Source organism: Mustela putorius, unplaced genomic scaffold (genome assembly GCF_011764305.1).
Source record: "Mustela putorius furo isolate JIRA1106 unplaced genomic scaffold, ASM1176430v1.1 tig00003962_pilon_pilon_pilon, whole genome shotgun sequence".
NCBI classification, from domain to species: Eukaryota; Metazoa; Chordata; class Mammalia; order Carnivora; family Mustelidae; genus Mustela; species Mustela putorius.
The window spans coordinates 11,350,547-11,377,814 of record NW_025422106.1 but is presented as its reverse complement, the minus strand read 5'-3'; the positions used below and the strand labels follow the sequence as shown (position 1 = coordinate 11,377,814).

Genomic DNA, 27,268 nt, shown 5'->3' with positions numbered 1-27,268 from the left:
ATTGGCCTTGGCTGTTGACTAAGGACCTCAGTTCCTTTCTACCTGGGTCTCCCATTGAGTATCTTCACCACATGGTAGCTAGTTTTCCTGAGTGAGCAATCCAAGAGACCAAGGCAAGAGGTGCTATGTCATTATGATCTAGCTTCAGAAGTTACATACCATTTGGGGCACCTGGGTGGCATAGTCGGTTAAGTGTCTGACTCAGTTTCAGCTCAGGTCATGATCTTGGGGTCTTGAGATTGAGCTCTGTGTTGTACACTGCACTCAGCGCAGAGTCGTCTTAGGATTCTCTCTTCTTCTCCTTCTGCCCCTCGGGCTTGTGCTCTCTCTCTCTCAAATAAAGATTTATTTATGAGAGAGAGAAGAGTGTGAGCTGGTGGGGAGTGTGTGTGCAAAATGGAGATGGGAAAGTGGGAGAGAGAAGCCTCAAGCAGAATCCCTGCTGAGTGAAGAGCCATTGTGGGGCTCCATTCCAGGACCACAAGATCATGACCTAAACCAAAACCGAGAGTTGGTTGCTCAACTGACAAAGCCACTCAGGTACCCCTAAATAAATAAATATTTAAAAAAAGAGAAGTCAAAGACTATCATTTTTGCTATATTCTATTGGTCACAGAGGGTAAATCTGAATCAGAGTGAGAGCAGGACTACACAAAGGTATGACTACTAGGAGTTGAGAGTCATTGGGGGCCATCTGAAGACAGGCTACCACAGAGCCCATCAACTAAGTAGCCATCCCTGGCAATCCTGCTCCTCACTATATGCCTTCCATTAAAAAAATAAACAGTTTAATATTGTTTTTACACCTGTCATCACATTTTATCTTCACCATACTTCTGCCAGTAAGAAAAGGGAGGATCAGCTGCAATGAACCCACCTGTGATTCAGGTACAGACTGATTTAAGTTAGACTATTTACGATGAGGAAAAGAATCAAGATTCTGTGTATGTTTTGCAACATTTCTGCAAAAATTATCCTTTTGTGTTTACTTATACTGAAATTGAACACTGACAAGAAAATGTATATATTTCCCCAATATTAAGAGAATATAAACAATCAAACAACTGAGCTGATTTTAGTAAGATCAAAAGAAGTGAGAGCAGACTTAGTGTTCCATGATGGTAGGGAAATTCAAAATCACCCTCTCAATAAATTTATAAAGAGAAATATAATCTTCTCAGACAAATAAGTACTATAGTCTCATGGTTAAAGGTTATATAACAATAAGTCATTGTAAAAAAAAAAAAGTCATTGTATTAAAAGTAGAATTTCAGGGATGCCTGGGTGGCTCAGTGGGTTAAGCATCTTGACTTTATTTCGGATCTGGTCAGGATCTCAGGGTTGTTAGATTGAGCCCCCCCAATGGCCACACTGGGAATGGAGCCTGCTTAGAGTTCTCTCTCTCCCTCTGCTCCTCCTTGCCCCCCTCTCTAAAAAAAAAAAAAAAAAAAAAAAAAAAAGGAAGAAAGTAGAATCTCATAGGAAAGCTTTGTTCAAGTCAGCCAGTATATATTTTATAACAATAAGATATCAAATAAGTATAAATAGGAAACATCTTCACTTCAACCTGGCTTACCATTAGTATTTTCAGATATCTAACTTATAAATATTATTCTACTTTTATCCTTTTCTGTAAAACAAGATATAATGGTTAGCTAAGTGTTTTATATTCTAAAGACTTGTGTCAGTAGCTCAAGGTTTCTTAGTCTATTGAGATTCCTGTTACCTAAAAATATGTTTGGTTTTGGTTTCAACTTTGTCTTTAATCAAGGTGAATTTAAAGATCCAGAAACAATGAATCTGACCATCATATAACCATGATGATCCTTCAAAGTGGGATGTGGATATGGTAGAGAGGAGACTGTCAAAGGGAAAGAAAGATGATCGTGTCTCTGATCCAAAATGATCATCCAAGATGCAAAGGCACTCTTTAAATCAGGAAAGAACCAGAGTCCATCTAATCAGGATAGCTGAGGGGAGAGGATTGTGCAAAGGACACTAACATTTGTTATATGACATCTACCAGACATTGATTTCCAGATGAAGAAACCAAAGCTCAGGAAGGTCAAGTAACTTGTCTAAGGTGCACAACGAATCTTTAATGATTGAAACCAATGACTAACTTCGAATCCTTCCTACAATCTTACGCTCACTCCTGGGCCAAGAATATGAGAATTTATGATTTGTGCAATCTGGATTTTTACCTCAGGGTCAACCAAACCACCTCTGAAACCTAGAAAAGGCTGGAGCTCTATTTTTTTTTTTTTTTTTTTTACTTCTATATAGTGCAGTATTAAACTAAATTGGGACAACTCTGTAATTGTGTCTTACTAAAACTGGGACTAACACAGAGTGATTGAGTTAAGTAGCCTTGCCTTAGTAGAATAATCAGGTTGACTTCTTTTCTGGATGAGTCCTGGAATTCCTAGAAGGGAGAATCTGGAGCCTTTTATGTGGTACTATGAAAATCTGGTTTTGCTAAGAACTTGACCAAAGTCTTGGCGGTGTCAACTCCAAAGATAAGTCCTCAGTTTCCTTGCAGTTACTGCTTGAGATTCTCTGAAGAATTGTTTCTGAAGGGGCATCTGGTTGGCTCAGTTGGTAGACCATGCAACTCTTGATCTCAAGGTCGTGATTTTTAACCCACACTGGGCATGGAATCTACTTAAAAACAATTGTGGCTATATGCCAGGATGTTTAGTAGGAAGCTCCTTCCTTTATGACATCACCAGGCAGGTAGCTAAGGGGACTATTTGAGACACTCTTAGAATAACAGTCACTTTTGTGGGAGTGCAAGAACAGCAGCATTTAAAACTGAGGGGAAATTTCCAGACTCCACTAAGACCCTCAGTATAAGCCAGCCAGTAAAATATGGGATCTGCCCAGAGGAGCTCCATGTATCGGATGGTCAAGACTAATAAAGCTGGGTCCAAGGTAGCAGTTTCAGCACCAAAAGGGTCTGAGGATACCAACACAACTTCTCAGCGGGAACAAGGGTACATTCTTGCCTCGAGCTCACGACATGCTTCGGTCCAAATGAGCCCTTCACTGCTTCGAAGATCAGAAGCTGGGCATCTCACCACTCTCCATTCAACATCAGACTATCCTCAATCCAGCTCCCCTCAGTCAGGGCCTGGCCTTGCTGGAACACCCATCCCTCGAGGAAGTGAGATTCGATCAAAATCAGAAACATCCCGCCATCCCTCTCCTCATCGAAAGAGCCATCAAAATCAGATAGCTTCCCATGCTGTCCAGATGCAGCGCAATGTTAGTCTATCCAGAGAGGAATCGACAAGAAGAGGGGTTGAGAGCAAGCCAGGGCGTGACATGAGTAATCGCAACTCAATCCCAGATGCCAAATCCTCTCGCCGGTTGAGTTTTGTGGACCAGAAGGATAACTTACAAATCTTACAAGAAGATGACCCACCCTCCAAGGTCCAGTACCCACAAGGGGTCAAAATTCGCCGTAGGACTTTAGTTTGCCCAAAGGATGAAGCAGTACAAACTGAGCCCATCCGAAAGGGTTTGACGGCTACGGAGATCAGATCTCCAAGGAGACCCTCTAGCCCAGAACATAGCAGTGCCCGTGTCAGTGCAGACTCTCGGACAGCCCTGAGAAGGATCCTTGGCCAGGAGTCTGAAATGAATCGTCCCAGCTCAATCTGTACAGAACCCAAGGCTTTGCATAAGAATATGCATGTGGAATCGTCCCTCAGACTCTCTGTCCTTAAGGATTTGGATGGTGGACGCCGAGTTTCTGCACGTCCAGATCCCGAGTCTGTCCCCAAGCATTCTGTCTTTGCTGACATCAAGTCCTCCCCAAAGATCTCAATACCAACAGAAGTAGAGTCTAACCTGAGGCCCTCAACCCGAGGAGACAACGAGGTTGGCCGCAGGGTAACCATCTCCCCAGGGGGACAATTACTACACCCAGCACCCCGGGTGACATCTCGAGCAATGTCTGAGAGCCCTCCCAAACCTACGTTTGTCACTCCAGAGCGCAGCTATAAGCAGCACACCCAAAGGCCTTCTGAAAGTGTCTACATGTCTCCAGGACCATCCCAAAAGCCCTCTGTCCACGCAGAACTGGAACTGACCCCTCGGCCCTTACCCCCTCGGTCCTTACCTAGGTATGGGCCTGATTCCTCATGGTGGACCTTACTCAGTCCTGAAGTTGAAACACCCCAAAGCCGGCCGACAACACCTGATTTTGAGTCTGAGTCCCCTCCTCCCCCAGATCCTTTATTGTCGTTTTTTGAAATGGACTCAAATCCTTTCTGTGAGGAAATGATGTTCCAGAGAGAGAAGGCAAGTCCATCACCACCACCAGCACCAGCAACACCACCACCACTCTCATTACCAAAGGAGTCTCTAAACCAGGCTCTGTTGAGCGAAGTGCCACAGGCCTTCAAGTGTACCTGCAAACAACCCATTGAAAGGTTTAGTGCTTTCTTCGTGGGTATGTGAAGAAGCAGTCTGCCCAGGTGCAGTCCCAAAGTAGTGAGGTGGGACATTGGGGTGGGCAGGAAAAGCCCCTTCTTCATTCTAGGCCTCAGAGCTGCCCTCCTGCCAGTACTAAAGCTAGTCCCACCCGTGAGTCCATTGCTCCATTCCTTCCCCTCCAGCTTCTCTGAGCTCCAAGCTAATGACATCGGTGACGATGCTTGGGCTGGCATCAGCCATTGACTCTTCCAGGCAACGCTGCTTAACCTTTCAATGGAAGGTAGTAGAGAGAGGTTTGCAGGGTGGGAAGTGCATCCCAAGAATGGGGGAATGAAGAACTAAGCTGGGGTGAGGGCTGGTAAGGACTAGTAAAGAAAATAAGTTTCTCAGGGAAGTATTTTGACAACAAAATGGAGAAGGTGGGGGCATAGATACATTAGGACCCTGACTTCCAAGAGGGAAAAGGCATTAATAGCGGCACAAAGAGGGTGGAGAAAAAAGGGAGCAGGGAAATTAATCTTAGTCTTCAGGGGCTTCATGGAGAGGATCAAGGGCTGAGGGCATCTTTGGGAGGGGAAATGTGGAACTAGAAAGGGAGATGTTAAGTAGTGGGGGGAGGGATGTACATCCCACAGTGTGAAAAAAAGCAACAATCTCTGTTACTTTCAGATGTCTCTGAGGAAATGTACACTCGTGTCATCTGTTGGCTAAAAGGTCTGTGCTTTTCCGTCCTATGGATCCATTGTGGGGTCTGGGAGGCAGGAGGACAGGTGGGAGGGTGATCTCTGTGTATCTATAGAGCTAAGTCTGTCAGGACCAGGGTTTGACTTGAAGGAGCAGAGGAAATCCTTATCTTGTCTATAATTCCACTGTTAGAGTCATTCCTTTGGGACTTGGAAACTTTTTGTTTTCAGGAGCCTCCTTTCAGTGGGAAGTAGTCACTTTTGGAATGGAAAACAATTTAAGCCCATTGCCTTACAGTTGAGCTGGACTTGCCTCTCATGTGATTTAAAAAAAAAAAAACCAAAAACAAAAAACAAGTCACCAAGACAAACTACCTATTTCATAGTCTTCCTCAGGGCTGACTCCACACTAATTCAGGTTGATGGGTCTCCTCTGTCTCTCTCTGGTTCCTCAGAATTCTCCTCAAGCCCCGGTAGCTGGACCTGGGGAGCATAGACTGCTACCCAGCAGGGTCTTCAGGGATGTCAGGCCTCTGCCTTGAGGCCATCAGTAGGTCCTATAACAAACTCTAGAATCCTTTTTTTTATTTTTTTTTAAGATTTTATTATTAAGTAATCTCTACACCCAACATAGAACTCAAACTTATCACCCTGAGACCAAGAGTCACATGCTCTACCAACTTAGCTAGCCAGCTGCCCCCAACTCTAGAATCTTTAAGAGAAGTGTCCCCAGACACCCTCCTCCCACTTTGTTCCCTTGACCTCTCTGGTGGGAGGGAAGGTAGGGACCAACCCTCATTTAGTGAATCTTAGTAGCAAAGAGTTCCTACTTTGAATGTTATAGCTCAAAACATGCTTTAGTCTGTGAGCATGAGGGAGGCCAGGGCTCTGGATGAGGAAGTTCCTGGGGGCTTGGGGGAAGAGCCCTGGGAATGCAATCCAGTCCCAACCAGCACAAACCCTCTGAGTGATGGGCAGCGAAGAGCAGAGAAGGGTATCCCTGCCCCTCAGAGGGAGCAAAGCTCTATAAGGTTGAAGTTAGTAGAGAATGGACTCTGAAGTGATAGTATTGGGTTTGAGCCCTGTCTTTATTTTCTCACGGTGACCTTGGGTAAGTTATTTTCTCTCTCCAGTCGTTAGCTTCCTCATTAATGAGAACGGTAGCAACCTCTTAGGATCCTTATAAGGACTGACCAAGCTACTACACGTACAGCGTGGTGCTACAGTACTCAGCGTGGTGCCTGGCAACAGTGAGCCCTCAGTAAATGCTAGCTGTTGCTATTTGGGCCACTTGCACTTGGAAGGATGCTGGGCCAGGTTATGCCCAAGTCTACTAAATATCTTTAGTAAAATTCTCTTTTTCCCCCTCCTGTTGGTACTCTCTGAATTCCATTTGCTGCCCCCGGGAATGCCTGACTTCTGCTTCTCCATTATGACAGATGAGGAGGTAAGAACACCCCTGGGAAGTTACTTCCATTCTTCCTGTGCTCCCCCTTATCCAAGTCCCCCTCTTAACCTCTCATGGAAGTAAGAATGGAGGGAGATAGAAGTGCTCCTTATGGTTCGGCAAGTTGTTCACTGCACAAGGGCACCTAACAGGGCAAGTGGGGGCTAGAATCCAGCCTGCGTTCTCCTTACTGCACTGTGCACCTGTAGAACTGCATCTCCCCAGAGGGCGATTTGCACGAAGGCGCTATTTGAGGTAGTTGCAGCCCTGGAGAGATGATAAATCCTGCCAAGTGCTCCATGTGAAGGCTGTCTGGAAAGCCATACATTGGATCAGTCTCCACTTGGCTCTCCTTGCTACAGCCTACGGCACTCCAGAAAGGGAGTACTTTTCTGGGTTACACACTATTTGAGTTCTCAACTTTGAAAGGCACAGGGTAAACTCTGCTCTCGGCAGCCCTGTGTCCTGAATTTGGCAAAGAGTGTCCTGATTTCACAGTGCATTGTTCCTCTAAGTACTTTAGTTCTTCTTGGCCCCTGTTTGATGAGATAGTTTGAGCTTTTCCTGCCTCCATTCTTTCTCTCACCCTATCTCTACCTTACCCAAAGCCTAGCATGGGCTTCTAATGGGTCCCACCCATGGGCTAGCCCAGGATGGACAGTTAATGACAGATAGAAACAGAAAACAAACAAGGGAGGTGGGGCAGGATAGCCTGAGCTCAGATAATGAAAGAGCTGAAGGGGAGGTGCCAGAAATGTGGTTGCCACCCCCTCTTCCATGACTTCCTATTCAGCCCTACGCCCTGAGCTCCACTGTGGGTGGGAACAGCTACTTCTAGAGATTACCTCCACGCAAGACGGTAAATCCTTTTCTCCGTCTTCTCTTCTTCTCTTCCTTCCTTCCTCCCTCTATCCCTTCCTTCCATAAACAACTTTATTCAGATGCCTAGCACTCTGCTAGGCACTGTTTGGCGGTGGGGTTGTGGTGCGGGCAAAGCACTGAAACCTCAAGAGTACACACATTCTTTAGCCATGAGAAACTTACCGTCTGGTTGGGGAGATAAGACACAGACAGGAAACATTTAAACAACAATATGAAATAGTTTGTGCTCAAATGTCCAAATAAATGCAGCAGACTGAATATGGGTTCTTGCAGGGTCTTAGGAGAGAGGGAGTTGTCATCAAGGGGATGTGTGTGTGGCAGGGGATCAAGTTATATCCTCCTTCTCAAAACCAGGGGTATCTTAATAGCTAGCCTCTTGCTCACTCCTTTGATGCACTTACATACCTTTGGGAAAGGATTAGTGTTTTCCCTCCTTCAGGATATGACGGTTTGGGCTGAGCAAGTTCCTCCCTGTTCCCCCCACCTTCACCCTCTTTCTTGGTGCATCTTGTTTTAGTTTTGGAAGTCAAAAGCCTTGGCAGCAGGACGGCTCCTTCCCAAAATAGCTCTTATCCTGTCTCGATAATTGCAGCTCTCTAGCCCTGTTCTGCAGCAGGACTGCTCCCCAGAAGCTGGGAAGAGAAGCTGGGGAGAGACTGGGCCTGCTGGTCTTTTCTGGCTCTTTGGAAGTGGGGTGGCATGGAGAAGGCCAGGGACTTCTCAAAAAGCGTGAGAGTGCTAGGCCTTCCCCATTCTGTTCTCCAGGCTGCATGGCCCACAGGCCATCCCACGAGAGAGAATCTGTGGTACGGATGTCCAAGGCCTCTGGTTCTTCTGATCTGGGAATGGTTGACTGTAGAGTCTGTTCCAGATTCCATTCCTGGCAGGCATTCTCTGGTGGCCAGCCACAGCTCCTGGCTTGGGGGTGGCCATATGTTTGTTGTTGAGCTTCACAAGCCCTTCTGGGTCCACAGCTGGGGCCAGAGCCCAATTCAACCATTTCTCTCTTAAGTGTCAGTCTCTTCCCAAGTGGCTCCTCAAGGCCCTTTTGTCCAAGGAGCAGAGCTTACAGATGCTTCTCATCCTTGGATTGGTACATTAGGGGCTGGAATCTCCCCAGAGAAGGTTATGCTGAACTGAGGGAAGCATTCCTAATGGTTTTGTTTTTGGTATCAGAACGAGCAAAAGCTCAACAGGAAGGTCCCCTATTGGGTCAGCTGGGGCTGTCTTCTCACAAAGCCCTGGGGAATTCCTTGGAATAAAGCAGCTCTTGATGGGAAGGGCTGCACTGCCCCTGATGGATGGGGCTGCCTTGGCCCCAAGGTCCTTGTCCTCAAGGCACCTAACCTACTTGCCCTTGAAAACGATGTCTCAGGCTGTCAGCAGACAAGGTGGTTTACTCCCTTCTATGTCTATCAATTATGCAAGAAACCAACTCTGGAAAAGAGGCCAGGAACCAGGGGAGGCCATCTCAGTGATACCTAAGGCAGACTTTGGTGCCTTTAAAGTGACATGTCATTTGGCCTCTGGGATGGTATGACCAGCCTCTCTTTGGCTTTTGAGTCTTGGGGAAGTTTTGCTCAGGTAGACTTCCTCGACAGAAAAAAAAAAACAGAGTCTAGGAGAAATGCTGGGCTGCTTCGCATTCCTGGGAATGTTAACAGAGTGCCAGGAGGAGGGCTGTCTGAAAGGAACCCTTGAACCATCTTTCCCACTGCCCTCATTTTCTCTTGCTTTGTATAGAGGCCTGTAGTTGAAAAGAGAGGGAATTGAAAGAATGGAGCAGAGCTGCTGAAAGTGGGGCAGGGCACATTGGGGGGCTTTTCATAACAGCCTGACCCCTGCCACCCAGCTGCTCTTTTGTCAGGTGATGCCTTGTTTTCCAGCTACCATGGGCAGCGAAGTCCAGAGCCAAATGGGAGGCTGATAACCTCTGACCCACACTTGCTATTTTGGGGACAGTCTAGGTTGACCAGCTCATCAGGGTTTGCCTGGGATATTCCTGCTTTAGCAACCTGTGTCCTGGGACCGGACCTCCCAGTTCTGGGCAAACTAGGGCAAATGATGACCCTAGGACAGGCTAAGGTGCAGTGTACATCAGCAGGAGCCACTGGAAGCACAGGGTAGGGGTGTGATGTCCTGCCTGCCCTGTGAGACCTGAGCAGATTGTCCCTCTGCCTATGAAATGGGGGCAGGAAATTCCTATGCCCCTCCCTTGGGCTTGATGGCAGAATTGAGGCCAGAATCCCTTGGGTTTTGTTGTTGTTGATGTTCTCAGAATGATTCTACATAGGGAAGAATCTGCCACTTTTGTTTTGGACTCTCTGGTGTATTTCCAGAAGCTGCTCCTTGGTTCCCTGCCTGGAACCCATCTCCAACATTGTATCTTACTGTCAGAAGAGCTTGGTGGTATTTGAGATGGTGGGTTTTTCAAGTAAGAGGAGAAATAGTAGGCCTGAGTAGATGAGGGAGCTTGACTTCAAAGGGCAGAGAGCATCCTTGGGCGAGGAAGAAAATCTGTGACACAGAAGTCACCCTGACAGCTGCTCAGCCACAGGAAGGTTATCCTGAGGGACAGAAACGACCATGTCCCTTTCCCCTCCTCTGCTCAGCTGCCTTTGGCCCAGCTGCCGAGGGGAGAGGCAAGAGACAGCTGCACCTTGGGGGCTGAAGGAGTGCCTGGAGGAGGGGAACAGAATGTGAGGCAGTTCCTGAGAGGCACTGAAGGTGGGAGGATAGGGCTGGCCGGAGTCACTTCCTAGGCATGCCCACCACAGGCGAAGTCATTTAGCTCCGGGAGTCTCCACAATGGCTGTTTTGGGGAATTCCGCTCAGTAAGTCTGAAACCAAGACATGCTTTCTAGAGATTGGAGTGCTGTTTCGGTGGGGAGGCTGGCTCTACAGTTGGTGGCAGCATGGGCATTCCAATGTCACTTTAGTCTCAGGCTCTTCTCTCCTCCCTCTACACCCATTACACATGCACATTCCTCATTTTTTTGGAGGGAAAGCATTTGACATTATGACAGCTGATGGTTGCTGATTTGGTGTTGATAGTTTTCTCATTAGCTGAGATAATAGCTACCACTCATTTTAGTATCTACACCTTTTTCTTTCCTTTTTTTTTTTTTAAGATTTTATTTATTTATTTGACAGACAGAGATCACGAGTAGGCAGAGAGGTGGGCAGAGAGGAGGAAGCAGGCTCCCTGCTGAGCCGAAAGCCCGATGCGGGGCTCGATCCCAGAACCCTGAGATCATGCCCTGAGCCGAAGGCAGAGGCTTTAACCCACTGAGCCACCCAGGCACCCCTGTGTACACCTTTCTAAGCATGTTACTTTAGTGAATCTTTATAGCAATCTCATGAGGCGGATTTTTTTCTCCTGATTTCACGGGTGGAGAAACTGAGGCTCAGAGCTGACGCCTCAAAATCGAGAGCACTTTAGGGAACATCCTGCCCTAGGAATTTATACATGGTATAGAAACCCTTCTTCCATAGCCATATCTTCCTGCAAAGTCACTTCTCAATATTTCAGCAGTACCTTCAGACATCACGGATTGCGAAGGGAAAGGCTTTAGTAAGGGTAACATTTGTGTCTCTGCATGTGAACTATGACGCTGGGAGGTGAGTATGAGCTGGTGAACAGCCAGAATGAAGGGCAAATTCTGGGCCAGTGAAGCCCAAGAGCCTCAAGGCTTCCCTGTGCTCCAAAAATCAGAGTGGAAAGCCAATCAATGAATCCTTTCAGTCAATTCATATTGATCAGATACCTCTTGGGGGCAGAGGCCTGGTCATCCAGGAAGATATGACATCACATGTTCACTGAATTGAAATGAGTAGAGGTTAAAATCGAACATATACTCCCTGTCCTTGAGGGACTTGTGGTTCGTTTGGGAGAGGAAAGTATACAGATGGGTCACTTGAAAGGGCATGGACATTGAAGAACCAAACAAAGTCCAGTGAAATAAGTTAGCAAGGCTTCTAGCACAGAGGCACTTGGAGGGTAGTCCAAGTAGACACAGATTTTGACTCTGTATGATGAAGACCTTTTGTAAATTACTGCCAAAGATTGATGGGCAGTAGAGTCAGTGAGTTTTTAGCCATGGGAGGTATTCAAGAGCAAGTTGGGAGGTAAGGTGGAGGCCCTTGAAGGGGGGGTTGCAACTCCAGTGCATATGTAAGTCCCATCTCTCAGCTCCTGTGCCCTGCCCTACTGCAGAGAAGGTGCTGGAAGGGCCCTCTGCATGCCTCTTGCCCTTGCTGGCTCCAGAACTGCCCCTCACCATAGCCATACAGCAGGTGCCAGGAAACATTGTGCTCTCTGGCCTTGCCACCCATATTTCAGGCTTGCCCCAGGATCCTGGGACACTGGGGAACAATAGGAACAGGGGAGGGGCTTGGGATATTTTGATTTCTTCCCACAGGCCTTTCTGGACAGACAAGGTAAGATTTCCTTGAAAGATGCAACCCAGTGCTAGCCCTTTTGGTCCCACTAGAGTCCTCTGACTATATCATCAGTGACTCATCACCTCTGGGGGAAGGGAGGTACATTCAGTTCCTGTACCACTTAAGAGAAACTCTGCTACCCAGAGGCAAGAGTGGCCTTTGCTAGTCATATAGATCTGAGACCCTGATTTCTTGTGGTAATCACTATTTATTCTTAGCTTTTGAACCTGGGCCTTGGCTTGGTCCACGTGCAACATCCTCGTTTAGTTTGGTGCCCCACAACCTTCACCCGTGGGTAGGCAGGAAAGGCCCAATGGCAGGGACCACGAGTTTTTTTTTAAGGTTACTTATTTGAGAGAGAGTGTGAGCACATGAGCAGGAGGGAGAGGGGAAAGCAGAATCCTAGTGAAGTGGGGAGTGGGATCCAGGGCTCGATCCCAGGACCCTGAGATCACCACCTCAGCCGAAGGCAGACTCTTTTTTTTTTTTTTTTTTTAAAGATTTTATTTATTTATTTGTAAGAGAGAGAGAGTGAGAGCGAGCACAGGCAGACAGAGTGGAAGGCAGAGTCAGAGGGAGAAGCAGGCTCCCTGCGGAGCAAGGAGCCCGATGTGGGACTCGATCCCAGGACGCTGGGATCATGACCTGAGCCGAAGGCAGCTGCTTAACCAACTGAGCCACCCAGGCGTCCCACGAGTTTTTTTTAAACACAGACCACATTGGCCTGACCTAAGCAGAGGGAGCCCTGTCTAGCAGGCTGGAGGTGTGTGCTGATCTGAGTTTTTCAGGAGATTCAGGCTTTGTGCCAAACAAAGTGTCCACTCCCCAGATCCTTGGCCTGCATACCCCAACTCCAGTGGTACCTGGGAAATTGTACTCTAGTCAAGGGGGTCAATTCCTGGTGGGATGTTGAATCATAAGAGCCAGAGCTCCAGGAGCTGAGGGGCACTGAGGCAATGTCGGGTGGCCACCTGCTAACTGGAGGTGGGGAGGAACACTCAGTGGTCAGTGACCCATACAAGGGCTGCTGAATCTCGGCTTCACTTCCGCCTGGGTGTCAGACTCTACCATACCAACCCCAGAACACGAGCGCTAGAGTTGTGGGGAGTCTGGTCCTAGCTTTCAGTGGGAGAAACGGAGGCCTAGGGAGGGGAAGGGACATTCAAGCAGTAAGATAATCACTTAAGCTGGCATGGGGTCCTAAGCCTAGGCCAGGTTCTCTCAGATACCCAGAGTGCGGCAGGGTTAGCACTCAAGGTTTACGGAATGGCTCAAAGTCTGCCTTTAGCTTTTAGCATGGTTCCTGTTGGGCATCGGATACAGCGATTACAAAGGCACTGTGAGCACCAAGCTCCTTAGAGTTTTGGCTTAAAGATGAGTCCCACAGTCCCAGGCCGCTCCTAGGGGCTCACTTCCCCTAAACAAGCTTGGGCACGAACATGCCTCAGGACTCACAGAGCTCGCTGGCGCCTGGGCAGCAGGTGCCAGCGCGGAGCTGGGATTCCAGCCGCAGCTGAGGATGAGCTAGCCTAGCTGCTTTCTGAGATGTGTCTGTGTCTACACTTGGACTATAGCCAGGGACTGGGGCAGTGGGAGGAGGGAACTTACAATCGTGGAAAACAAGGCTTTGTGATGGGGCCTGTCTTCCTTGACATGGGCTTCCCCCACCTCCCACCCCGGCCCAGCACCCCTAGCCCAGGCCGTGCAGAATGCCAGTGGAAGTCTTATGAGAGCATACATGAGTACTAGTGGCCTACAGCTAGTTCCCAACAGTGGGCCTTTGTGTAGCTGGAGTTTGATGTTCGGGTCTGACGGCAGCAGCTGCTGCTACTTCTGCAGGATTCCAATAGCCATTGCTTTTTCTCTAAAGAAACTCTTTCATGTCTTTGTTTTCCTTCAGATCTCTTGGTCTAGCACAGGCCTTTTCCAGGAACCTCTCTATACCTTCAGAGGTTCCCTCTTATCTGAGCCAAGCTGCTGGCCCTTATCCTAATTTAAGTCTCTCATTTTCCGGTGTGGAAAATGAGGTCCAGAGAGGTAAAGTGAGTTGCCCAAGGTCACCCAGCTAGGCAGGTTTCTCCTCACTTGCTAGCTTATGAATACCCCTGATTTCTTTAAGCAATGGCACCCCCCCCTTCCATCCTTCAGTCCACCAATGCCAAATATCCAATAACATCTCCAATAGTCATGCCCCATTTTCTGAGCTGGTTCTCATCTGCATACCTAGGCCCTTTCCCTCTCTTTGCTAAGTTCTAACTTGATCCCAACCATGACCACTGGTGACAGATCAGACAGAAATAGGGTAGGCAGGCTCTGGCACTTCCAGAGAGAGAGAGAGAGCGAGAGCGAGAGAGAGAGAGAGCGAGAGAGAGCCATGTTTTACGTAGGCCTCAGTTTTGTCTAAAGCGTATTCGGGCCAGTCAGCCTGCTCTGGGGAAGGCTCTTGGAAATCAGGGAGAGGCATGCTTCTGGAAACTTCCACAGAAGCTGACCAGCTCAGACCTGTATTAGCTCAGGAAATCCCTACCAACTCCCCACCCTCTAAGCATCTACTTCTCTCTTGCTGCTATGACCCTTCTGAGCCTCTAATGCCTCTAAAGCCGCTGGGGCATCTGTCCCCACAGCATCTCACCTGCTTGTCCAGCGTAGAACAGGCTCAGGCTGGGCTGGCCTCTCCTGAGGCCCTCCCACTTTCCTCAGCCTCAGACAAGGCTCTACTGCCCCATAAAGTCCACTAGGCCTCTTCCCTTCCATCCTTCCAGCAGATGATCCCTCGATAATTTATGCAGCAAATCCTCTTTAATCTTTAATCTAGGGTCCTGCAGGAAGGGAACCTCTTGTCTCGTCTTCATAGTTTGGGTAGAGAGGTTCTCTACCTCTACCGCATTCCGACATTCTACTTTAGGAGGTGTGGAGTGTGTAGGGACAATCTAAAACTTGGACGTCAGTCGGGTTCATTTCCTGCAAACCTTTGGTAACTAATGTTTTATCTCCCAACTCATGGGGCAAAACCCCTCTCCTTCCAAAAACATCTCTGGGCTTTTGCTCAAGTCCCCACTGTGATGTGCTGCCTGAAGAGGCCACTCGTAGGGGCTGAGTAAGGAAGAGCCAGGTGACCAGTGCAGAGCTGTACTAAGCTCCTCTGCGCACCCTTCGCTTCCCGGGGTCTCGGGCTGCAAGGCCCACCGCACGCGCCGCCCGCCGCCCGCCGCCCGCCCCGGGCACCCCGGCAGGCGCCGGCGATCTCTGAGGGCAGGCCCCGCCCCAGGGCCCGCTGGCCCCGCCCTCGCCACAGGCCCCGCCCCCGCCGGTCCGCACTCTGGGCGGCAGGCGGGGGCCGGCGGTCCGGCGAGGTCGGCTCGCAGCTTCGGCCGCGGGTCCCTCGGACGCTGTCCAGGAGGAGCTGGCCCGGCCCGGGCTGCAGCCATGGTAAGGCGCGCGGGCGCGGGGCACGGCCGAGGCGCGCAGGGCCCTCTGCTCCCGGCGGCTCCGCGAGGACCCGCGGCGCAGCAGCCCCGGCTGTGCGGGGCGGGAGGCGCTGTCTCCGGCTGCGGGCTGGCGGGCAATGCTGGTGGACGGCGCTGCGTCGCAGCTTCCAAGTTTCTCCCTCTGATTCGAGCGGCGACGGAGCGGACCCCGAGTCCTAGGGTGCTGCCGGTGTTCTTGGACTGAGGGGTGGGTCAGTGCTGAGCGGAGGTGGGGGTGGGGGCCCGCCAGTAGAGACGCGCATGTTGGGCTGTGGAAGGCGCGTCAGCGACAGGCGGAGCTGAGGGTCCCCCGCCCTTGCCTGAGTCAGCTGTTACCTGGGTGACCCTCCTCACCCACCTGCCCTGGGTTCAGGGGCCAGTACCAGCTTCCATTGGGAAACACACAGAAGAGGCCTAAAAATACTGCCTGCCTCCCCAGGAGGGATGGTGAGACGCTTTGGGCCCTCCTTCCTGCAGCCTGGCACAGAGCAGCAACCAGGCTCTTCCCACTGCGTCCTCTGCCCGGGGGACCCCTGAGAGAGCGAGCGAAGCCTTGCCCACCATCCTACCCGTGGGTGATATCAGCTCTGTCCCTCTGCCTCTGAGACAGGAACCATGGGAAGCTTCCTCCTGCTGCACTGTACACTCCCCCACTCCCCCAAACCAGGTCCCTCTGCAGCAGTGGGGGTTGGGGGAGCTCATTCCTGCCACCTGTCTGGAGGAGAAATAGTCACCCCCCCTCCTGGGACCCCCAGGTGGGAAGCTTTGATGTCTGACTATAAGGGGGTCAGCTTTTCTGCTGCCATCCTGCCAGAGCCTGCCACAGACGCATTATGAGGGGGGTCAGGGTCTCTGGCCCTCATGCCAGCCTCTCCTCCCAGTTTGGAAGCCCCCCAGCCTTTGCCCTCGCCTTGGGAGGCACAGGCTGTTTACAGGAGGAGATCCATGATCAGCCTGTGGGGCAGGATGTTGGCTGTGGGCAGCCTCCAGAAAGGAACTCCCTGGGCCCACTGGAATCAGAGGCTTCCAGGTCTGGAAAGGCCAACATTTTGAGCTTTTGTCTTTCAAGCTGTGTCTAGGCTGCGGCCCAAGGCTTGGCTAGGAAGTCTTGGTGACCTTGTGACCTTCCCCAGAAGGGGGTTCCTGGGAGAGGCCAAGTGGTGCTTGTCTTTATCCCTGCCCCACTTCTCCCCACATGGGTACGGACGCAGTGATCGTTCCAGTGATGGAAGCCTGGGGAAGCATGGACTGTCCCCAATGCCAAGCCCAGCAGGGACCAAGAGGAGCTTTTTCTGCCACACACTGAGTTCAGTTCAGCTGAGGTCTTGTTGCTTTCAGCTTGGCTGAAGCCACCCTGTTCTTCTCTAATTAAAAGACACTCCACCACCACCAGAGTCGTCAGCTATAGGCCCTTTAGGCCCAGTTCTTAGGCTGACGTGTTCATGTCAAGCCAGACTCCTCTGTAAGGGGTCTGTCTCTGAAAGGAGATCAGTGTCCCAACTACTTTGGAGGTCAGTGGGTACAGCGGGGGAGTGCTCTCCAGCCCAGGAACCCAACGGGGTTTCAGTTTGCATGGGAAAAGAATGACGGGTCAACATTAAAAATTGTCCTGTGACTTGAAATGCACCTTTTCTCCTCAGGTTCAAAAGCTTGAGGTATCTCTCCCTCGCCTTCCTGAGAAGCAAGACAGGGCCATTCACAATTGGACATTAAGGCCCTGAAATTAAGATAATATTCAAAATCATAGAGTGTGTTTCTGGCCAAACCAGAAACGCTGGTCTTCCGACTCCATGTGCACACTCCCAGCCAGGCCCCTCGGTCTGTCTCCCACCTAATTGGCCGTTCTGAAGCTTCTGGGGTGCCAGCTTCCCTTGGGCCAGAGCTCATGCCCCTCTGAGACCAAGTGCTAGCAGCTCCTCCACTGACTCTCTGGGAACAGTGGGGTGATGGAAGTGATATAGGTCCCCGTGAGTCAGAGGTCAGGTATCCTTGGGTGGGAGGAGTCCCCTGTGGCTGGGACTCCACAGGGAAATCTAGGGGCAGATTTCCCAAGACAGTGGGGTTCCCTGCTAGGAAAACACAAAGGGACATTTGGGCAGAAAAGCAGGGCTATTCCCATGAGAACATATTTCCAGGGGATTATAAGACCTCCCACCCTACTTCAGCATGGCTTAAAGTTAAGTTGAAAGAGATTGGAGTCCTTTAGGAGTGGAGTCTCCTGGGTGGCTGTCCCCATGTGCCGATGGGCCAGATCACCTTGGGGACAGCTCACGACCCTCTGGAGGCCTCAGGGTCCTTGGGGGTTAATAGGAGAGGTCAGGTTGATCAAGAGCCTGTGCTGCAGACAGACTGGGGAGGCTGGTGCTGTGCCCACCGGGGTAGGCAGAAGGCAGGCGTCATGGGACAGCCAATCAGAGGAGGAGGGGACTGCAGAGAAACAGTGATCCTGCTGCAGCTGAGCTGTCCTTGGAGGGTGGGAGCCAAGGGAAAGGGAGGAGGAGGGGGTGGGGAACGACATTCCACAGGCTTTTTTGGCCCCTGACAGAGACAGGGGGGGTCAAAGAGAAAGGGAAAGGAGCAAGCTAGGAAGCTGGATTACAACAAGAGCATCGGGATCAGGCTGTTTCCGTGTGTGAGGAACTTTGCCTGGGAGATAAAATTAGACCTAGAGCTTGCCGAAGCCTGGGACATGGACCATTCACTGGGATGGCAAAGCAGTTCTGTCCCTGAGGACAGGACTGAAGCTGGGGTAAGGTGCTTCTCTGGGAGATGGGGGTGGGGGGGACCCGACCTCTCTCCCTCCTGCCTTGATGGGGATTGGGGCTTTAAGTAAAAAAATGATCTGGTCACTGTGAGAGCTGAGGTTGGGGGAGGGCAGATTGGAGGTGAACACCCTAGTGTCCTAACTCCTGATGAGCAGCCAAGACTGGCAGGGAATCCAGGAATGGTGGGTTCCTGGTGACTATTGGAAGACTGGGGATGTTGGGGTCCCCATCAGTGTCTTCCTCTCTCCCTTAACTGCTGCCCCTCTGCTCAGTGTGTCCTTGCGGAAACCTGGTGGAGCATAGTCATCTTTCACCGGGACCAAGTGCGGGGTCACTGTGGGGTTATGCAGAGAGGCAGGATTTTCTGGAATTCCCCAGACTCTAGCTGCCAGAAAACAAGACCTGCTGCACCCCATGCCCCCTACCCCCCGCAGCCCCATCCCTTCTCTGTTGCGATATAATGAATTCTCCAACCTGCGACACTTTGTGTGAAAAGGGGCACAATTCATCACTATGCCAGGACAGCAAACAAACTAGGATGGACAGTTACTCCACTGGGATCCCACAAATATTATGGGTGAGAAAAGCCTGTTAGGCTTGCTTCAGGACAGCCTCTTTTGTTCACTAAGCCCCCACATGCTGGTTCCAGTTCTAGGCTAAAGGGCGTCTTTCCTTCCCTCTGTCCAGGGGGGCCCTGGAGACTATAGCTACAGGCAGGTGTGGGGACGTGAGAGGCGACAGCCTGAAGGTAATTCTTAGGGAACTTTTCCCTGCATCCTCTCTATCTCAGTCCCTTTCCTCTGGCATAAACCTGGCAATGTGTATGTCTGCCTCCCTCAATTCTTGCTCTGTAAACTGGGGACCTGCAGAAGATTATGGCCACGTTGTCTCCCCGCACTCTGGCCGGGACTCCATAGTGGTCTGGGATAGCCCCCACTGGCTTGGCCAAAACCCAGAGAGTGAGTCAGCCGCTGAAGCCGGTCCTTGTCCATTGTCTGGAGGTGGCATGTGGGTATTGTGAAGCAGAGCTGAGCCCAGCACTGCCAGGCACTCCACAAAGGGGGCTGGCTCCCCAATGAGAGAGGAAGTTTTTGGGTCTGGAGGGGGATGGCAGGAGTGGGGGGAAGTGACCTCTCTTCCAAGCTGGAGATGGTGGTGGACAGGTCTCTACAGAGTTGGCCACTCTTTGCCTACCCACCCCTGTGGTTCACGGCTCAGGCCAGATCCTCTCCTACACTGCTGGCTGAAGCTTACCCCAGGTAGAGGGGGCAAGAGACAACCAAAGGGTGTTTCCTCCTGCATGTGCCTCCCATTTAGGGGCTGTCAGTAGCCTAGTGTCCTCATATCTTCCCTCACTGGGTCTCTCCTAGCTCACTTCCATCCTGCGCTCAGCATCCACTGGCAGGTTTACCCTTCTGCCCTCTGGCCTTGGCATAGGTTCCAATGTGGCACGGTGTCTGGATGGGGGGGGGTCAGATGTCAGATCAGCTGTGCTGAGCTCTTTGCAGTGAGCCCTGGGAAGTGGGCACCCCCAGTAGAGTCTGTGCCTTGGTACTAGAGCTCACTGACCTGCAGTGACGGCTGGCACAGAGCCCCTGCTGGCCCTTGATTTACCTGGGCCGGCAGCTCCCTTCACCCCACCCTACTCCCTGTCCCTCACTCTGACTGACTCTCTGCACTCTCCTTAAAGCCTGAACCACGTCCTCCTCTCAGCTCTAACACCTCCATTGCTCCCCGTTCTTCAGTCTGGCTTCCTGGCCTTTAGGGCAGTCCCTGGGCCATGTCTTGGCCAGACCCCCAGGAAGGGCAGGGCGGTGAGCACCCTGTTCAGAGGGAGCATCAGGACTGGAGCTACTCAGACCCCAACAGCAGTTGAAAGGACTTTGGGGACTGCCCAGGGCTGCTCCTGGATCCTGGGGTCTCTCCTGATGTCTCCACTGGGAGGCCCAGGAGCAGGTGAGGGAGGGATGGGGAGCATTCCTCTGGCTTGGCTGCGAGTGCAGTTTCTTTCCCTTCTAACTGCAAGCGCTTTCCTCTCTCCCCCTCTTACCTTCTCCTGTCTTCCTCCTTCATTCTCCCCTTCGTGCCACCTACCCACCCCTCACCCCCCCAGATCAAGCGCTTCCTGGAGGACACCGATGACACAGAACTGAACAAGTTCGTGAAGGATTTCCCAGGAAGCGAGAGCTGCCACCAACCAGAGGCCAAGACCTGGGGGTCCAAGCCCCAAGTCCTGGAGCCAAGGCCCCAGGCCCCGGACCTCTACCAGGATGACCTGGAGTTCAGAACCCCCTCGTGGTCCCAGGCCTCTGACAGCCAGCAGTGCTTCTCTGCCTCTGCCCCTCTCAGCCCCTCAGCCCGGCCCCGCAGCCCCTGGGGCAAGCTTGATCCCTATGACTCCTCTGAGGTAGAACCTCCAGCCCTTGGCCTTCGGTGGGCTGGTGCAGGAAGACCCAGGGAGGGAGCAGAGAGATCCCGAGTGTATGTGCGTGTATGGGCACGTGTGTTTGTATAGGTGTGTGCACATGCATGCATGCATGTTGACCTGGGGTTCTCTGTCTTGTGTCAGCCCTAGCTCCGTGGCATTGACCCTCATGTGCACTGCAAACTGTTAGCAGGGGCAGAAGCCTAGCTGGTGGCCCTGGATGGGCCCTCGAAGGAGTGTGACAGTGCTCCTCCAGGGCGGGGGCAGAGACCTAGGAGGGAGGGAAAAGGCTGGTGTTGGGTCCTGGGGCCCCTCTTGCCTCTCATTCTGATGCACTCTGCCTTCCTGTCCATTAGGATGACAAGGAATATGTGGGTTTTGCGACCCTACCCAATCAAGTTCACCGGAAGTCTGTGAAGAAGGGCTTTGACTTTACCCTCATGGTGGCAGGTAGAGGAGGGGAAGAGCTGGACTGGGTAGGGGTTGTTGCAGGTAGGGATGGTATATATGTGGGGAGGGGGTATGGGTAAGGAAGGAAAAAGCAGCCAGTGGCTGTGTCTTTTTGGCAAATAACCAAGAGCCGTAGGTGGCCAAAAGTGTGTATGTGGGGGGTGAGGGGACGTTGAAGTGGTACAAAGAACACTTGATCAACAGCTTTCCAATATTTGCCTTTTTCTGTGTGACCTTGGGCAATCTCTTACCCTCACTGGACCTCATTCAAATAAGAAGGCTGGACAAGCTGTTTTCTCTGCTCCCTTCCAGCTCTAAAATGCTATGGTTGTTTGTCTGTTCCCAATTAGATAAGAAAGCAGCTCCCTCCACAGCTTGTTCTAGGGGGGGTGCCTCTTGGCTATAGCTCTTATCTTCTGTCCTCTCTCCCCCATCAGGAGAGTCTGGCCTGGGGAAATCCACTCTTGTCAATAGCCTCTTCCTCACCGATCTGTACCGGGACCGGAAACTCCTCAGCGCTGAAGGTAAGGAAAGGAGAGGGGCGTGCAGACAGGCCTGCAGACTTGGGAAATCAAACCCATGCCAGAGCCTGGGGGCTGGGGGCCTTCCCCAGCAGGCAGGAAACCATGGCTTCCTAGAGGGATTGACGGCATCTCTCTGTAGGCCTATGTAGCCTGGCAGCCCACCAGCCAGCTCCCTCAAGATTTGGGTGCCGAAGCAGGGCAGGGACCAGAATCCTGCTCTCTGAGTCTCTGACCCCCAAAGGATTCCAGGAATCCAAGAAAAGAGCCGGGAGCAGAGAAGAGGCTGGGGCCAGAGCCAACAGCCACCGGCATTTCCTGTGTTGGGAAATGTGCTCCTTGCTGGTTCCCAGAGAACAGGCCCCCAGTCAGCTTGGGGTGGGAAGGGGGGCAGTGTGGATGAGGCAGTCTGGGCAGCAGAGCTGGTTGGGGTGGGCGGTTTGTCCTGACTGGGCAGGTCCTTGCCCTTGCCCTGGCCTCAGTTTCCCCCTTCTCCAGAGCGGATCATGCAAACTGTGGAGATCACTAAACATGCAGTGGATATAGAAGAGAAGGGTGTGAGGCTGCGGCTCACCATTGTGGACACACCGGGTTTTGGGGATGCAGTCAACAACACAGAGTGGTATGTCTGACCAAGCACAGTCCCAGATGCCCTCTTCCCATTACACACCCACCCACCCACCCACCCACACACACACACACACACACACACCCCACACATGAGCATCCATTGGCAAAGACATAACCAAAATTCTCAGGAGGAAAGTCTGTGGCTTTGAGCATGCCACTGCTCCTTACAGGGTAGCTGTCTCCTCTGTAAAATGAGAGGGAAAGGGTTGGAATAGATACTTTCTAATGTCCTTTGTGACTCTGACCTATACTTAGTGGGGGTGAAGATCTAAGACAAGTAAGCCTCAAAAAAGTAAATCCAACTGAAAACATGTAGCACAGGGCCTGACATCTAGTAGTTGCTCAATAAACATCTCCTTCCCTCCTTCCTTTTCTTTCACCAGCCACATTTTAGGTGCCACAAACCACTTTTATTAAAGGGATGAGAGTGCCTTGAGGAATGGGTGAGGAGGAGAAAGAAGAGGCGAAGGGGAGACAAACAGGTTGAACTTTGTTTAAACTCCAGGCACCCTCTAGGCTAGAAGAAAAGGTGGCTTTGCCACACATGCCATCATCCTTGGCTTTCTTTTTTTTTTTTTTTTTTTTTAGGAACTGGAGGGATGCTTAGGTAATGGTGGGACTCAAGTTGTTGGAAGAGAAGGAGAATGAGTGATAAAGACAGGAGAGAAGGGGGTGCCCTTAATGAAGTCAGGCAGGGGTTGCTAAGACCACTAGACTGAGTTCAGACCTTGACCTAGCATTAAGTAACTGCATGGGCTTGAGCAAATGACAGCATTCCTGTTTCTTCAGCTGAAACATCCCGGCCTTACCACTTTGCCCAGTTGATCTGAAAATCACCCCAAATGACGCATGTGAATGTGCATTAAAAATGAAAGTAAGAGCTGTTTACACTTATGGATTTTAAGATTATAATTGTAGCACCAATGTGAAATATAAGTGCAGGGTCCCTTGTTGAAAATGGTGACGAATTTCAAGATGGCCACCGCAGAGAAGCAAACCAAGGGTGGGCCCTTCTGAGATCAGGGGCCTGTGCCGACTCCACAGGTGGCCCGCCCAGAAAGCTGCCCCTGGGTAATCGCCTCACAGACTCAGCGGACCCTTATAGACCTTTCTGTGCTCTGGATCCCCAAGATTTATCATTACTGTATATGATGTTTTGACTTAACGTGCGCATTCATCTTCAACTGCAGTGTCTTAGCCTTGAGGGGAGGGCCATTTCTCCTTATAATCTTGCCCTGGCACTGTGCTGGCACACAGTTTGTGGTCTCCTGATGGAAATATTCCCAAAGGATTGAGGTGACCTCCATATCATCATTGCTAGGTATATGTCTCAGCACCCCAAGCTTGCCGTGAAACTACGCCCACCGGCACCTGGTTCCCACTGTAGCAAATATCATCCCCTCCTTCAGTCAATCTACTTACCTCTTCCTCCTTTCCCTCACAGTAGTAATTTGTTTGGCCTTTCACAGTATACAGTGCTCCTGCACATACATTCGTTCAGTCAACCAGCAGGAATTTATTGAGCACATACTAGGTGTCCAGCCAGTGCTGGGCATTTTAAGGGCTACAGAACAAATGTGAATCATCCTGATTTGTGAGTGGCTTATGGTCCTAGTGGGGGTCAGGGGTGGGGGAGAAGCTGTTCTCTCACATGTGTGTCAATCAGCTCAAGTTAGTGAATAGGCCAGGCAGTGTTGCAGCAAACACGCCGGGGAGTCAGAAGGTCAAGGGCTTGGGTGGGTAGAAAATTTGCTAGCCAAAATGATTTGGATGGTCTCTTAGCTGCTGTAGATTTAGTTTCTTCCTATATGAAATGAAAGTGACGGTGCTTACATGTTTACCTGTCTGGGCACCTGTCAGGGAGGATGAGGCTAAATAATAGGCGAGTGAAAGACTTGAAAACTGGAGTTCTTGAATGTGTGTGTGTGTGTGTGTGTGTGTGTGTGTGTGTGTGTTTATAAAATCATATGAAGTATGATTTCACGGTGTGGTGGAGAGAAGGGGAGAGCACTGTGCCCACTGCAAGGAGTCTTCACAGAAGAGAGCGTTCTTGGCTATGGCTTTGAGGGATGGGGTGTGTTTAGAGAGGTGGAGGTGAGGGTAGAAGCACACGAGCAAAGGTTCAGAGGCTGGACTATGAACTTGACTGTGAATGTGACTGAGGGCTTCCAGGGGTGTTCACCTGCAGGTACCTTATTCTTACTGGTCTGGTCACCTCGGTCTCCTCTCATCAAACTAGTATTTATTGAACTTTGCCTGTGTGCTTCATCTGATTTTCTAGTGGGACAGGCGAGATACACCCCTGTTGCTCCCAGGTACCTCCCTGGAGACGTGGGCAAGCAAGCCAGGGAACAGCAGAGGCTTGAGGACACTGCCCAGGGCGTGGGCCACTCTGTAGTCCCTGAGCTCAAGAGGCAGTCCCCACTCCCACAGTTTCTCTGCTTGTCTGTCCCTGCCCCAGCTGGAAGCCTGTGGCAGAATACATCGACCAGCAGTTCGAGCAGTATTTCCGAGATGAGAGCGGCCTGAACCGCAAGAACATCCAAGACAACAGGGTGCACTGCTGCCTGTACTTCATCTCACCCTTTGGCCACGGGTATGGTCCGAGCCTGAGGCTCATGTCACCGCCAGGTGCTGCCAAGGGAGCAGGCTGAGAGCGCCAGGGCAGGGCTGCTGCTAGCCTGTGGTCACACATTCCTGTTCCCCAGGCTCCGGCCGCTGGATGTTGAATTCATGAAGGCCCTGCATCAGCGGGTCAACATTGTGCCTATCTTGGCCAAGGCGGACACACTGACACCTCCTGAAGTGGAGCGCAAGAAACGCAAAGTGAGGGAAGCTGGTGGGGGATGGGGAGCAGGTGGGCTTCTGGAAAGAATGGGGTCCCCAGAACTGTGGGCCTCTCATGTGTTTGCCAGATCCGAGAGGAGATTGAGCGCTTTGGAATCAAGGTCTATCAGTTCCCAGACTGTGACTCTGATGAGGATGAGGACTTCAAATTACAGGACCAAGCCCTAAAGGTGGGACCACCCCAGGGCATCCCTTTTCCATCTTGTTTCTTTGGAGCAGAAGAGGGAAGCAGAATTCTTTGTAAGGGGTGGGAGAGGACCCTGGTTTCCTAGAGTGAAGCAGAGAAAATAGAGATACAGGTGGAAAGGAACAGGTAAGAGTGGGGGGGTATTGACAGTGCCCCCCCAACTTCTTCCAGGAAAGCATCCCATTTGCTGTAATTGGCAGCAACACTGTGGTAGAGGCCAGAGGGCGGCGAGTTCGGGGCCGGCTCTACCCCTGGGGCATCGTGGAAGGTAAAACACTGAGCTTGTGACCAGGGTATTTCCTTGCCCTCAGAAGCTCTCCCCATGCTCCTGGCTGACCCCTAGCCTTGCTATGCAGTGGAAAACCCAGGACACTGCGACTTTGTGAAGCTGAGGACAATGCTGGTGCGTACTCACATGCAGGACCTGAAGGATGTGACGCGGGAGACACATTATGAGAACTACAGGGCACAGTGCATCCAGAGCATGACCCGCCTGGTGGTGAAAGAAAGGAATCGCAAGTATGGCCAGAAGCCAGGATGGAGGGCGGGGTGTGGGGGTGTGTGTGTGCGGAGGGTGTGGGGAGCCCAAACGCAGCCTTGGGTGAGAACAAGCCCTTCCTTGGTTCTTCTTCAGGCCCTGGGCTCAGTCCAAGCAGATGCTGGGTTCCCCTTAGCCTTACCAAGTCCCTTTCCCCCTTCCCCTCAGCAAACTGACTCGAGAGAGTGGTACCGACTTTCCCATCCCTGCTGTCCCACCAGGGACACATCCAGAAACGGAGAGGCTGATCCGAGAGAAAGATGAGGAGGTGAGAGCAGTAGGGGGTGGTAGGGATTGACAGCATGGAAGGCCCCTGCTTGGTTATAAACCTCAATATTTCGTGGTTTGGGAGTAGGAAGATCCGGCTCTGGGACCTATTTGGGTCCTGGATTGAGGGATTGATTCTTCTACCCAGGGTCTCCATCATAACTCTGGGCTACGATGGCCCTGGCTAAGGGATCAGAGCTTGGGTGCACTTCCCTAACACTGTAGAATTCTAAATGGCCCCATTTCGCTGTGTGTGCCTATTCCAGCTGCGGCGGATGCAGGAGATGCTGCACAAAATCCAAAGACAGATGGAAGAGACCCATTAGCTGGCTTTGAATCCTGGATATTTAAATCTCCTCGTCCTGCCCATGCCGGCCCCTCCCAGCACCAGTTCTGCTCAGGCCCCTGCAGCTACTGCCACTTCGCCTTACATCCCTGCTGCCTCCCCAGAGACTCAGAGGAAATAAAGTTTAACAAGTCTATAGCTGCCTTCTGGTGTCGTTGTCTGTGTCTTTACCTCCTCCTGGAGACCAAGAAGATCCTAGGGCCCATTTTTTAAAGGGTGCTGAAGGAGGGTGCTGGTTTCTGGCTTTTAAGAGGAAAGGGGGAGTAGGGCAAACTTTCCTATGAGGAGAGGAACCCTCTCTATGAGGGTTCAGTCTCCACTTAGAATCCAACCTGGCCTCTCCATCAGACTGACCACTTCTATCCTCTCTTTTCTGGGGCCTGACCCGCTCTCCATCTTTTCCACATACGGTATTTTCAGTTCTATAGATGCTTTGGATCTGATATCCACTCTTGGGAAAACATGGTATTACCTGCATGCAGCTTCCTGACTTCCTGTTTCCCCTGATTTGGGGAAAAGGGGTATACACAGAATTAAGCTCTGCACTCCCAAGAAGCCTGTGCTAGAACACTGTACAAATACTGAAACCCCTGGGATCATCCAACACTAAAGTAAGTGCTGGGAATGAGTAAAGTACAATCGTCCTCGAGAAGTTCAATATTCTTGTAACAAATCTTAAGCATCTGCTAGGTTGCAGACACTTCTAGACCCAGGTTAAAGCAGTGAACACGGGCAAGATTCCCGTTTTGCTGGATTTACCAGCTGTAGTAACAGTTCCAACATTCAGTAAACAGTGACCCGTGAAGACATTCTGGTCCCGGGGCCTGGTATTTCAAGCATTCAGGCCAAACCCCAAAGTGAAGCTACCGCTTCAGAGTCCAAATCAACGGTTCTCCGTTTCTGCCGGGTTGGTGGCATCTCTTGGCC

General features: G+C 51.1%; 1 protein-coding gene across 8 annotated transcripts; it reads left to right on the top strand.

Moving 5' to 3' along the window:
• The first annotated feature begins 2,763 nt into the window (after positions 1-2,763).
• Positions 2,764-26,477, top strand: SEPTIN4 (septin 4). Of its 8 annotated transcripts, XM_004747285.3 has the most exons (14): positions 2,800-4,459; positions 5,113-5,157; positions 6,566-6,573; positions 20,244-20,537; positions 20,912-21,005; positions 21,443-21,529; positions 22,025-22,148; positions 24,618-24,752; positions 24,865-24,982; positions 25,072-25,173; positions 25,362-25,458; positions 25,547-25,709; positions 25,897-25,996; positions 26,262-26,477. In XM_004747285.3, exons 1-14 carry the CDS (start codon positions 2,872-2,874, stop codon positions 26,319-26,321), a joined length of 3,015 nt encoding a protein of 1,004 aa, XP_004747342.1. In that variant the 5' UTR covers positions 2,800-2,871; the 3' UTR covers positions 26,322-26,477. The 8 variants fall into 8 exon arrangements, 7 of the variants coding, with proteins under 7 accessions (XP_004747342.1, XP_012909110.1, XP_012909109.1 ...); XM_013053655.2 differs by lacking the exons at positions 2,800-4,459; positions 5,113-5,157; positions 6,566-6,573 and adding an exon at positions 15,016-15,327; XM_004747292.3 differs by lacking the exons at positions 2,800-4,459; positions 5,113-5,157; positions 6,566-6,573; positions 20,244-20,537 and adding exons at positions 15,192-15,327; positions 18,818-18,878.
• Positions 26,478-27,268: the final 791 nt, after the last annotated feature.